At 42.0% G+C, this 13,385-nt stretch overlaps 1 protein-coding gene across 4 annotated transcripts in view; it reads left to right on the top strand.

The window, feature by feature from the left end:
- ARHGAP23 (Rho GTPase activating protein 23) overlaps positions 1–13,385 on the top strand; it is a 78,560-nt gene that overhangs the window by 45,211 nt on the left and 19,964 nt on the right. For 3 of the 4 annotated variants that reach the window (XM_088474592.1, XM_088474590.1, XM_088474593.1), the window contains exons 5-16: positions 541–619; positions 1,103–1,157; positions 1,843–3,106; positions 4,933–5,088; positions 6,029–6,140; positions 7,141–7,198; positions 10,167–10,304; positions 10,581–10,874; positions 11,287–11,348; positions 11,438–11,562; positions 11,711–11,832; positions 12,917–13,072. In XM_088474592.1, the coding sequence (XP_088330718.1) occupies positions 541–619; positions 1,103–1,157; positions 1,843–3,106; positions 4,933–5,088; positions 6,029–6,140; positions 7,141–7,198; positions 10,167–10,304; positions 10,581–10,874; positions 11,287–11,348; positions 11,438–11,562; positions 11,711–11,832; positions 12,917–13,072 (2,621 nt within the window). The remainder of the gene's footprint in view (positions 1–540; positions 620–1,102; positions 1,158–1,842; positions 3,107–4,932; positions 5,089–6,028; positions 6,141–7,140; positions 7,199–10,166; positions 10,305–10,580; positions 10,875–11,286; positions 11,349–11,437; positions 11,563–11,710; positions 11,833–12,916; positions 13,073–13,385) is intronic. The other variant, XM_088474591.1, reaches the window with a different exon arrangement.

Below are 13,385 nucleotides of genomic sequence, written 5' to 3' on the forward strand. Positions count from 1 at the left end.
GGGGGTTAGGTTTAGGCACTAGGGGAGGAGGGTTAGGTTTAGATAGCTGGGAGATGGGGGTAGGGAGAGGGAGGTTTAGGAAACTGACCAACAGGTGTCTGTATCCTAACCCTGTCGGGGTGTTGGCGTTGGGATTCTGACCATAGTATGTTTGTAAATGTCACAATATAAGCCTTTTCATACAGGATGATTTTGTATTTCAGGTTCATTCGCCATTTTTTTTTTCAAAAATATGCAGAAAAAGATCAGCATAGCATGCATGATAATTTCTTTTTAACTGAACCTGTATAGAAATATGTAGCAAAATAAACCAAATGATAAAATCGAAAAGTTTTTACTATTACTATATTAATGAGCATTCTCTAAACTGCATGGATTATCTGTTATTAAAATATTGTGGTTCTCTAGAATACAAATGTAAGTAGGAATATATAAAAGCATTAGATAATGGTATGCCATATACAGTACATATGACTGTCTAATACGTTAATTAAAATGTAACACTCTCTGCTAATTTACAACCTGTTTCTTTTTTTTCAGGTGACAGACTCGTAAAGGTTAATGGAGAAAGCATAATCGGGAAAACATATTCACAGGTCATTGCTCTGATTCAAAACAGGTGAGATATAGGGCCTAGGGAAGGAGGGAGGAAGAGAGGGGGGTGTAGTAGGTATTACCGCCGGACGCATGGCCGGTGGTACAAATCCCGACAGCCGCAGCCTGGCAAGGGTGAAAATCCTTATCGTCCCTAAGGTAAGTATGCCTAACCCTAAGTCCCCCCGGGAGCCCTAAAACCTAACCCACCCCACTCCCCCTCGCAGCTGCCGGTGCCCGGCATACCTTCGTTCGGTATCCCGGGCGTCGGTTTTCCGGCGTCTGGTTAATGACAGGCGTCGAGTTTTCGACACCTGTCATTGGTACAACGCCGGGATTAGAAAGTCTGGAAGCCGGCGGTCGGCATTTAGACCGTCTGCTTCCGAACTACATCCCAGAGAGGGTGCTGGGAAAGTATAATATTAGATGACACATCAGATTAGGAGAGGGTTGTCTGAGGAACATTTGTCACATAACATAACTTTTCCACTCACTTACTGACTTGCAGTGATGACGTGCTGGAACTCTCCATTATGCCACGGGATGAGGACATTTTACAACTGGTAAGCGCCAAACACGCTGTACCTAACTGCTAAACTACATCAATGTTTAATTGCTTCTCTCACAATTTATACCTCCACTGCTCAGTGCTTATAGGTTATATATTTAATGTTATTTACTAGTTCAGTAGTTTTGTTAATGTGCCACAAACAATTCCTAGTAGTTTATATTCAGAGTACCCTACAAATATAGGTAATAATACTGTATAGATAATTGCAGTCATATCATGGTTGTCATTACCCCTAAACATGCCCATGTACAAAGAGATCTGGAGGGGTAATTTATAGCTCTAAATTAATCTGGCCCCTTAAATCACCATTTGTATTGGCACAAAACAAACTGCAGTCCACAGCAAAAAGGGTTCATAATCTATCAGGTGTCATTTGCAATTGGCAGAAAATCAATTTGGCCAGTGAATGCCATTTGCTACATTAATTGAGCTACATGTCATCTAGTTGCCTGTTTTCAGTACCGAGCAATTAAATCAACCAGAAGTTTGTCACAAATCTGTTTGCACCATACTCAGACACAGTGACCAGACCTGCCCGTGTATTTTGTAGATTTTATTATTTCGGCATTTGTCACATTGAGAAATATAGCGATTTAGATACAGTTCTAGAATACGATGGACTCTCCTCCATAAATCATCCTGCCATTTAACGTTTTGTATTCCTTCTTCTCACACAGGCCTACTCTCAGGATGCATATTTGAAAGGGAATGAGCCGTACCGGGGGGGTGCACACAGCATCCCTGAGCCGCCCCCTGTCTTTTATCCATGGCGCAATCAGCATCCAGATTCATCTCCTGGGTATCAAGCAAGCTCTGTTTTCCATCGTTCTAGTTGTGAGGACTTTACGTCAGTCAGAAGCCCCATGCATAGTGAAGTGCCGAGGAGCAGTCCTGCTTACCGTGACAAATACTCACGACCTGCTGTTAATCCTCTCCCTCCACCCAGACCTTACATGACATCACCTGCTGTGTCTGACAGATTCAGGGGCCCAGGACCTCCATGCAATTCTGCATATGGTTGGGCTTCTCGCCATCAACCAGAGCCACCAAATAAGGCTACTCTAGATTCTTGGGAGAAGCCAACTGGCTCCCGCTGGGTAAGTCAGTGGGAGAGACATCAGGCACTGTGCAGCTGGATGTCCCAGCAGACACCTCGCAGGAGGGGCTCGGCCTTGCCCCCTAGAAGACGTAGTGCCTCACAAGACCGGCTAGGAGAAGTCACTCATCGGAGTAACTGGCCTCATAGTGTGTCACAGGATACCCTCCATCATTCCCCTGATAATGATTCCTGGGGTCATCGGACACAGTCGGACAATTTCTTGCCTCGTTATGGAAGGTCTATGGAAAAATTGGAGTTGAGTGCTTTAATATCTCCCCCCTATGAACGCTGTATTTGGTCATCAGACAGACCCCCACATACATCTAAAATAGTGTCTTGTCCTCCTCCTTGTCAAACTGTACCATCTGTATCTAGAGAAGTCGCAAAACCTCCAACACAGCACTCTACTTCTGGGGACTCTGGGTACATAGGGTATAGAAGTTATAGTCCCTCTTTTCAGCGTCGGACTGAGCTCCTTCATGCTTTTTCCTTCAGGGAGACTGGATTTAGTGGCCTCCCAACTTTTAGGACAGCACAGTATCCAAGTTCTCCCCCTTCCCCACCAGAGAGAAGGGAGCCATCTGTAAGTGTTAGCTCCACAGATGAGAACAGTGCCACAGAGGAGAGGAGAGATGAGGTGGTCCTAAGGCAGAAGCCACCATCAGGACGCAAGCTCACTGCTGCTGTGCGACAAGCCAATGTTCTCTTTTCAGATGAAGACAAAGATATAGAGTTCCCACCTTCTCCTGCAGGCAGTGAGGAGATGCCTAGCAAGCAACCGTTGCAAAGGGTTGCCCCATTACCATTTTCTGAGGAGCCTCTGGCATCAATTCCTTTTATTGGTAAGACTAAACTCATAGACATGTCAATGCCAAATTCATTGTTGATATACTTTTCTAAGTTGATGATGACTCTTACAAGCAGTGTAAATGTCCTTATGTAATGAAGGAGAATATTGAATCCTATCCATTTTATAGAATTACTGTCCTAATTAAACAAGGCTGTCAGCCTACTAGATGCTATATTTCTTTACAATAATAAAATAATATTACTGATGTGTTTTTTTTTTTCTTTAATTAGATCAGCCTGTCCAAATATTGGCCAGTATGGAACTCTGTTTTTTTTTTTTTCCTGTGGTCCCCTCGTTTCCTTGCCATCCTTTTATAGACACTCTTGTATAACATCATTTCTTTTTATTTTTTAACTTTTTATTTGTGTCAGCAGAAGAAATGATACTGGCCATAAAACAGATATACATAGAAATGTTAAGAAAAAGGGGCGAGTATTGTACTGATCTACAAAGAATCAACCTATGTGACTACGGCAGAAAAAACTAGAACAGCTACTAAGGTCAAAGGGCCTGAGTCAGCATGGTTCGCAATTGTGATCGCAGCTGCATAATTGCACACAATGCAGCTGCAAAACATGCTAATGCCTGCCACAGGTCAGCCAGCGTAGAGATGCCCACCACTGCTTTCTCACTTCATATAGCCTCGCAGTCTTGCGTATGTATCGGTAACATTGAAGTACATCGGACCGTCACGCACATTTACAGCAGATCTGACCAGTCGCAGAAACTGCGAGTCTCGTCGCACGCAGTGAGTACACTCAAGCTGCATATGCAATCACAGTGGCTAATTTATGCACGCCCATACAACGGCGTTCAAACGGACAGGCACACCAGCGTTTCTCCATCCACTCCCTCGTCACCACCACCAAACACTCACTCACTCTGCAATGGATTTCTATGTGCGTGTGTAATCACAGTGCGATTGCAGTGCACATGCAGTGGTCGTACGTAGCTGCAATTGCATATGCTGCTGAATGAGGCCCTAAGACCCATGATGACTGTCATACGGCAATACAGAGTAGTAGGACATTTTAAGACCATGTAGCTCTGGAAGTAGATGGTAAAAGAGTTGATGGGTTTTTGGAATTTTTAGATAGGGTGAGGGGTAATTTGGAGAGCCAGGGGTGGGGAGAGGTAGTTCACTAGGGTTAGGGGGAAACCACTTCAATGGGAGAACCTTAAATGAAAGGAAAGTATCAAGAAGGGGGAAGGGTAAGTAAGCAAACATCAACACTGGGGTGTTCTAAAGATGTTAGCATAGAAAAACAACCAGGAGAACCACATAAGGGAGATAATGAAGACTAAAAGGAGTTAGATGGTGCTGGGTTGATTACTGTTGTTGTGTGTATATACCAGGGATCCCACACTGTATGGAAAGCAGATACTGTATCATAAAGAAGGCTCATTATACATTCCATAGAGGCATTCCAGAGGGCTGCAGGGACTTCTTCCAATTACTGGCTATTTGAAGTTTAACTGCATTAAGCATATGGCGAATAAGTTTCCCAGAAGATTTAGCTACAGCTCTAGTAGGTTGGCACAATAAAATAGGCGGTGGGTCTTTTAGGTATGTGTATAACAAGTACCTGAGCAATCTGTAGCAATATGTCTTCCCAAAACCCTGAAATCAGAGGATAGTCCCACCATATATGAGGGAAGGGACCTCTTTATTCAGTTACACCAACCATGGGAACCATGTATCAGCGGATGTATAACATAATGTGCACCAGCACATTAGTACGTCTATGTTGGATTCTTCATGTTTATACTTGCACTGCAATGTAGTAGTCTCTGATGTGATTCCTCCTTTCTTTACAGATGAGCCAACGAGTCCAAGCATTGACCTGCGAGCTAAACATGTCCCTGCATCTTGTGTTGTTTCCAGTGCCATTAGCTCAGCTCCATTGATTTCTGATAGTCCTTCCTCCCCAACATTTAGTTTTTCCATTGGGCGTCATTACTCACAAGACTGTAGTAAGTACCCCCTTCAGCAATCTTTGAATGCCAAAATCTAATTTATTTGCTGTTTTGGAGTACGGATTGAGATTTCCCTTAACTGAAACCAATTTTTATAGGCCTTTTAATATGTTGTTTTAGATTTTTTTCTGGAACCGCACAATAAGTATTAAGTAAATGATGCATATGTTTGTTTTTTGTTTTTTTTAATCTCGTTTCCAACTCTGTAGGTCATTTTTAATTTCCCATGGTATTCATATTTGTGAAACTAACCTTTTGGGAATGATTCATGCCATTTTATAATTTCAGTGAATAATCTGTAGTAGGATTGCCCCGTTATCCTTGTTAAAATAAGGTATCACATACAACGGTATACATACTGTGATTGGAGGGGCCAAGGTACATGTGGCTCTCATTCCTTGGGAGGGGCCAAGGTACATGTGGCTCTCATTCCTTGGTTTTAAGTTGGAGTTTAAAATTCTCTGTAAAATGTGTCCTTTATGTTTTCTTAAAGTGGGCTGTAACAAGGAAATACTGTGCAGATGTGTGGAGAACTTTGTACATACTGCAGTAGAGAAACTATAAGGATATATAAAAACATGTTTATCAATATGTGGTGGAAACTTAGGGAACATATACAAGGGCATTAAAAAGAAATCTAGTTAAACGCAGGAATTAACTGAGCACCTTGTCCTGGCTTGATCAGAGCATAGCTCAATTATCAATGCTTCTTGAAGCTTTCTTGCACTAAAATGTGCCCTCAGTTGGTGGTCACAAATAAATTATTTGTATTTTTACCATCCATTAATGCTTCTAAAGGCTGCAGGTAATAATGACATATGTGCAATGTGAGTACTTTTCAGAATGTTTGCATTAGAGGAAATGACACTAGCTATTCTATTTGTGTTGTTTCACTTCTTCCAATCTCCCGCTCTGTCCTTTGCTCTGTCTCACTCAGGTAGCATTAAGTCCAGTCGGCGTTCCTCATATCTCCTGGCCATCACCACTGAGCGCTCAAAATCTTGTGATGACGGACTCAACACTTTCCGTGATGAGGGGCGACTGCAACGGTGAGTGTGAGCAGAGCAGATGCTAAGCAGGTTCTGGGTGAACACACTAGATGGGTAGTGGAGAAAGATGTATCTTACATTAGGCTGCTTGAGTTGTATCCAGGCTGGCTTTAGATCAGGGCTTGAGAAATCCCAGAGGCCAGGTCGCCAAGGCTACAAGAGTGTGCTACCTGGCTACTAGATTTTGCAGTGAGGGAGGAAGCAGATCCTCATCAGCTCCGGCGGAGATTCTTGCCTATAGTATTGCGCTGTTCATATCATGCATGTGAGTGCATGTGCTAAGTATCGCCTACGGTGACTGCTGTGCCTGTATCCGGCCTGGCCTGCACTGACGACTCCTCCATCCTGGCCTGCTCTGTTCCCTGATGTCTGTCCAAGTCTACGCTGATCCTAATGTATCTCCCGGCTGTCTACTGTCTCCTATCTCCGGCTGCAGTAGGATCTATGCATGGCCAGGGATTGCGGAGCAGCTTCAGTGGGATAGTTGTGTGACCACGAGGGGGGGCGGGTTTTTTTTGTTGTTGTTCCATTATTACTGGAGGGTGGGGGGGGGAGCAGGGGAGCTGTGCAGAGCAGTGAGGGGGCCTCCATTTTACTGTATCCATTCAACTGTGACCATTTTCTGGACTAGTATAGTGTGTATAACAGTTGCGTAACACACAGAGCTGTGCTCCTCACTCACTCCTGTAATTTTTATTTGGAGGGGGGACGGTGGTCTGGCTCCTACACATTCATCCTGGCTCCTAGATTTTAGAAAAAATTGTCAAGCCCTGCTTTAGATTATAGCTGCAGAGGTGTTATAGCTGGTATGAGGTCTTCGGGTAATGTGCTGTCTGAGAAGGCACTATATGGGTAGCTAGCATGTGGTAGGAGTATGCTTTACCTATGGTGGCTAGAAAGGTGAGTTCTAATGCTGGGGCCCTGAAGAGAGACCTGTGAAAAGCGTGTAATATGCCTGCTAGAAATGTCATCTGATAATTATCCCTTCCTTTAACCACAGGAGGATTGTGGGCCGGGTGCCAAGTCTCAGGATGCTGCGTAGCTTCTTCACTGATGGGGTGAGAAAATACATTGTGTATATAATTACAGGTCGTCACATGAGTTGCCTATTGCACCAAATATATTCTAGAGATTTTTTTTTTTCTATTCAAGAGAGGAAGAAAGAAAAACTTAGGGTGTGTGATGTGCATTGTGTAGATCAGTAATAGCTTCTAATGGTGGGATGTCTTAAGGCTTCTAAGCGCCCGCAATGATTGTAAATATGTAAAATCCTCATAAAATTGCACCCACCTCCCACACACACTGGAGACAGCCACTCTATGGGACCAGCCAATATTCATGAGAATGCAGTGTATGCAGCGAGTCACTCCTCTAAGACATTAGGCCTGAGTGATGTCACTAGTACGGCTGGCTGTTTGTAGGTCCAGTCCATAAAATGGCTGCACCCACTATATGTAGGTGATGAATAGACTTGAATTGAACATAGTACTGGTTTTAATATTAAAAGAATGTTTAAAATAAAATACTGATTTTAATTATCCAGGATAATATTGGCTTATTTAATCATTCTTGATCTTTATTAGATAATACATGCATATTTTTAAGAAATATATCAATGTTCTTTCCATAAAAGCTATAAACAAATGTACACAATTCGGAATAACTAACCATAGAATAGAACAATGATAGACGAATGATAACATTGGGGAAACCTTGCATTTCATTGGTAAGCAATCCTCAATGTGTACTGATATCATAAATACAGGACAGATATTTGTATTCCTGTTATATGGTTTCAAAGTGCTCATCAGTAGATCTGGTTTAGGCAGCCTGTAACCTTCTGAGGGCTACCAGGGCTGTTCTGTACACAGTTGTTGCTGGGTCACATGTAACCTACCTCCGGAAGAGGGAGAGGCACAGATGTGATTATATTCCTCAATGCTGTAGTATTTAAAGCTTACAAAAATATTCAATTGTAGGGACAATTGCACACAGTTCCAAATGACTATATAGTACACCAGTATGTATTGTGTTTCCATGTTTACAGTAATGGGGTTAAATTCAAAGCATTTACAAATCATCAAGAATTTAAGACCTCACTTTTATAAACTGATACCTAAGTTATGCTACAATATGAGCTTATTTCTACCTTTTATATTTCTGTATCATTGGCTAAACCTAGCCATCACACAGAGATCTTCCTGTAAGTCCCTGTGTCCGTGTGTGTGATATCAGGACATCAAGCCTTATGTATTAGTTGATTATTTGTTTGTGCATAGTGAAACAATCTTGATGTGTTTCTGGGGCCAAATCACACATTTACTAACACTTAAAAAGCCAAATCAAAAAAGTGTCTGTCAGTAAATGTGTGATTGAGCCCCAGAAACACAACATCGATTTAGATCGATTTGAAGTTTAGTAAATTTTCCCCCCAGTCTCTTAAGTCAGGAATTCTTTCATCAGAGTTTACATTGGCTGGCGTTATTTGCATGGCTGTTGAAGCCATAATCCTTTAAAGCTAAGGATTTTTCTGTCCGAGGGTTTCAGATCATGCTCAAGGCATGAAAACCTAATTACCCCAAGGTTTGGAAAAGTTTATTTGCCTGATGTGAAACATAGGGGTTCTACCTCTGGACCTGTTGCTGCTGTTTAAACAGAATTGTCTGTAAAGGGATTTAAAACTGTGCACTGGCTCTGCATACACACATAAAGATTTTCTGTACAACTAGTTGGTTGGTTGGAATGAAAATCTGGTAAGGTATGAAAGCAAATGCCAATCAGCCATTTGCTCCCAAACGCCGGAAAATGGACAAAAACTGTTGTTTGAACAAATTGTTTAGATCAAACATTTAACAAACTTGTCTGAACGACCATTTTCACCTGTTTTCTGGCATTTAGGAGCAAATTGCTGATCATCAGTTACTCCCATACGTTACCAGATTTTCATTCCAACCAATCAACTAGTTGGATGGTTGGATAGAAAATCTTTACGTGTGTACGCACCTTTACTCTTTTACATTCTATAACCATGGTTATACAATGTAACCCAGTGGATTGCAAGAAAAGGATTTAACACACAAAATAGGTGATTTTATTGACATTAGAGTCAATGGGGATGATGTAGAGTGGAATGCAAGTGCATTGGTGGAGCGTATCTTGTGTGTTTTCACACTACATATGCTTCGGAGCTGAGGGTACACAAGTACGGGTTGTACACAATTCTGCTGCATCACTTGCAGCTAAAGTGGCGTAGAAAGGTTGTAACGGGGTGTTTGCACATAGGCAAAGTTCAGTAAGCGTGTGTTGATGGGAATGTGTGCTATTTGGGGTTGGATGCGTAAATATGACCCAGTCAAGGATAAGGGGTATTGGTATGAAAAGTCGACATTCAGAATGTTGACAAGTTCTGAATGTCGACATGGATGTTAGGTGGACATTCACGAATGTCAGCATGGTTAAAATCATGTCGACACCATAATGTCGACATTCAGGTTTTTTTTGCATATTTACCCTAAAAATAACACAAAAATGTGCTGTCAATATTCTGGTGTTGAGGACATTATGAACATGTTAACATTTTAACCAGGTCACAATTTGTGAAGGTCTCTCTACCTTATGTCCATGTCGACATTCTAACTGTTGACGTTCAGAATCTGTCGGCATTCATCCTGACCGAATCCCAAGGAAAAGGCTGGTGTAAGTGTGCACTGATAAAGGTGATTGGTATGAAGCAAGCATTTTGGTAGGGGTGGTCCGACTGCAGAGATATATACAACTCTGCATGCTAGGAAATATATGCATTTAGTGCCATGTGCGCAATGGGGGAGCAGTAAATTCTCCACCAGTTTCTTCTTGTGTATGTATATTATATTCGTGTATTAACTTTTCTGTTTCTTGCCTTATGTCAGTTCATACGGGGAAGAAAAGTCTTTTATTTGATCATTATCTATTTATGTTCAGTTATAGCTCATATGCCTACGCTAACAAGTTGTGTTACAGTGATATTTATATTTTTATTCCTTTCAGTCGTTGGACAGTTTAGTTGCTTCTGAGGATGGGCGATCCAAACGTCATTCCACCTCTGAGCTATCTGATACGGAGTTTAGTGATGTGCGCAGGGAAGGCTGGCTGCTTTATAAACAGATTCTCACTAACAAGGGCAAGGTATGACAGCGTATATGTCCTTACACAAATAAGAGGATGGTTAGTCATATAAAGTGCTTGCTTTCTGTCTTTCATTTTGTGTTACTGTGTGCAACTTTTATTTTTCCTTGTTGAGTAGAGCGTAGATTATTCTGTCTCTTATTAATATAGGCCCCTTACTGACTGTCTTGGCTACTTTTGTGTCTCAGTTGTAGATTGTGGTCTTCTTGCTAAGCTCAAGTCTTATGTCTTTTACCGTGATAGAAACAGTCTTTCTCTTGTCTGTCTTCTTGGTAGAAGGTTGGCGGCGGGCTCCGTCAATGGAAGCGTGTGTACTCCATTCTACGTCCTCACCTTCTCTTCTTGCACAAAGAACGTCCAGAGTTACAGGGCCCTGGGCCAGGTGAGGAGGAGCAGCCAATCAGCATCCTCGGAAGCCTGGTGGACATCTCTTACAGCGAGACCAAGAGGAAGCACGTTTTCCGTCTGACGACACCTGACTTCTGTGAATATCTCTTTCAGGCTGAGGACCGGGATGATATGTTGGGCTGGGTCAAAGCTATCAGGGAGAACAGCCGGACCGAGGGGGAGGTGAGGAGACTTTTTTTTTTTTTTTTTTTTTTTTCAATGGTTGAAGGTGGCTGACAGGAGCTGGATGGTAGGAGGAAGCAGGGTCCAGAGTAGATATTTAAGTAGCAAATCATGTGTAAAAAGCACCATAACTTAATGTGTAGAGGTCCCGTGCAGTAATTTGTATTGCTCATTAAATTAAACGGGATTAATAATTCTCTGCTATGTAGGATCTGCATTTGTGCCGATGTTGAGCTAATTTGACAATATCGGTGTATTATTGCATAGCTAAAAGAGTTTTTGGAGTGAGATAATTCAGGGGAATTGTGAGTAAAGCTGCTAGCAGAGGACATAATGAATCTGTCATGTATAAATGATCTTGGTGGGGTTAAAGATATTTAGACTTTGTTTCTTTTTTTTTTTTCTTTTCTAGGATCCCGGCTTTGCCAGCCATGCTTTAATTAACAAGAAGCTTAATGACTATCGCAAACTTAGGTAAATTGCCTACAAGTATTGTAGAAATGCACTTTGCTTATCTGTCCATGGATCTAGCTGTCTAACTCCACATCTATTTACTTTTGTAGTGTTACTGTGGCCAAACCTGACACATCCCCTAAGGGGACAAGGAGCTTAGGAATTCGATCAGATCTCTTATGGGCAGCAGGACTGGCTGCCCCGCGATCACCAAAGCAAGACACTGCTGGAAAAGGTAGTGTAATTGTATGATACTTGTGTAGGAATGTAATTATCATAACAAATTGTGTTATGTTTTTGTGTTGATCTACAGTCCTGTATCTGTCAGTATGGTGCTCTGCAATAAGAGGACAGATCTTTATGTTGTCTATGCATTCTTCCAGCAGAAGAAGGGACGTCTACTAAGGTTCCATGGGGAATCAATCTCATGAAAAAGAATAAGAAGTGTACACCTCGGGCATTTGGTGTGAGACTTGAGGATTGCCAACCTGCAGCAGAGAACAAGGTGATACTTCCCGGCAACATGTTAACATTGCTTTCTCCGTAAACTTTAATTTACAAGAGTATTTTGCATTTCTTTTAATAACTAAAGGCATGCACTGTCTGTATATATGCTAATGGTTATTTCTCCTTCATCAAGGCTGGGGGACACTGGATCATGGGGTTGTAGCTGGGACTGCAAGGAGCTGGCACGTAATCAACTCAGTAACTTTAGCACTAAGCTCCTCCCCTCTGCAACCTCATGACTTCAGTGTAGTTTAAGTGCCTTAGGAGTGAGGCACGATTTGGGAGGGCTGCTATGCAGCCCCTTGTAGTTTCATGTTTTTGCCTCCGGCGACGTCCACTTTGGGCGTATAGTTCTCTGGTCAGGCAGCCTGAGCGTTCCCTTTTCTGGGGGCGGCTTTTGAAAGTCCAATGGTTCACTGTCCCCCAGCCTTGATGAAGGAGAAAAGAGGATTTTTTCTTTACTTACCGTTGAATCCTTTTCTCTAAATCAGGCTGGGGGACACTGCGTTCCCTCCCTCACGCTCAGTCGTGTTGCATTGTGTTTTGTGACCGGTTGGTCCCTGCGGTTCTATTTTTATTTTGATTATAACCGTTTCACTGGGTTACTGCTTCTCCTTACCAGATTTTTTTGAAGTTATACTGAAGTCATGGGGTTGCAGAGGGGAGGAGCTTAGTGTTAAAGTTACAGAGTTGACTAAGTGCCAGCTCCTTGCAGTCCCAGCTACAACCCCATGGTCCAGTGTCCCCCAGTCTGATTCAGAGAAAAGGATTCAACGGTAAGTAACCAAAAATCCTCTTATCAGTCTACTTTGCTGTTTTTTTTTTAAATTAATAATTCTTTATGCAAAGGGCCTGGTATTATACTGTATTTCCTATATGTAGTACCTGAGTGACAAGTTGCATACTGTAAAGAACATTGTCTTGTTTCTGTGCTCCAGTCACCTAAAATGAATGCCCTGTAAATGCTGATTAAAATGTACATTCTGCTTTATATATTAGTGTTCAGTGCTGCCATCTGCTGTGATTTTCTTGAACTACCTAGACATGTGCTGTGCATAACGGTCATATTATATCACCCGCAGGGGGTCCCTTTGATAGTGGAGTTGTGCTGTACACTAGTGGAACAAAAGGGTCTGGAGTATTTGGGAATATACCGTGTTCCTGGAAATAATGCTGTCGTTTGCAGTCTACAAGATCAGCTCAACAAGGGCCTTAGTGACACCAGCATACAAGACCAGGTCAGGATTAAGTATGGACCTTTAGCAGATATGGTAACAAATGTGTACTCCATACACCACCTCTTGTACAAAAACATAATCTTTGTTTCAATCATGATGCTAGAAAATAACTTGCCTATAATCCATTTTAGGCTAAGCTTTATCCTCAGACAAGTAATGAATTACTTGTCTGAGGATAATAATTTTAACTCATACCACTAAATGGTAATCAGATCAGTTAAACATGACTGCTGTTAAATTGTTTTTTTTCCCTTCTGTTGGAAAATAAAGCTTTTTATTTTTTTGAAAGTGTGCACTACACATTATAGCCAAC

Source organism: Taudactylus pleione, unplaced genomic scaffold, assembly GCF_031769625.1.
Source record: "Taudactylus pleione unplaced genomic scaffold, aTauple2 ptg000155l, whole genome shotgun sequence".
Classification (NCBI taxonomy): Eukaryota; Metazoa; Chordata; class Amphibia; order Anura; family Myobatrachidae; genus Taudactylus; species Taudactylus pleione.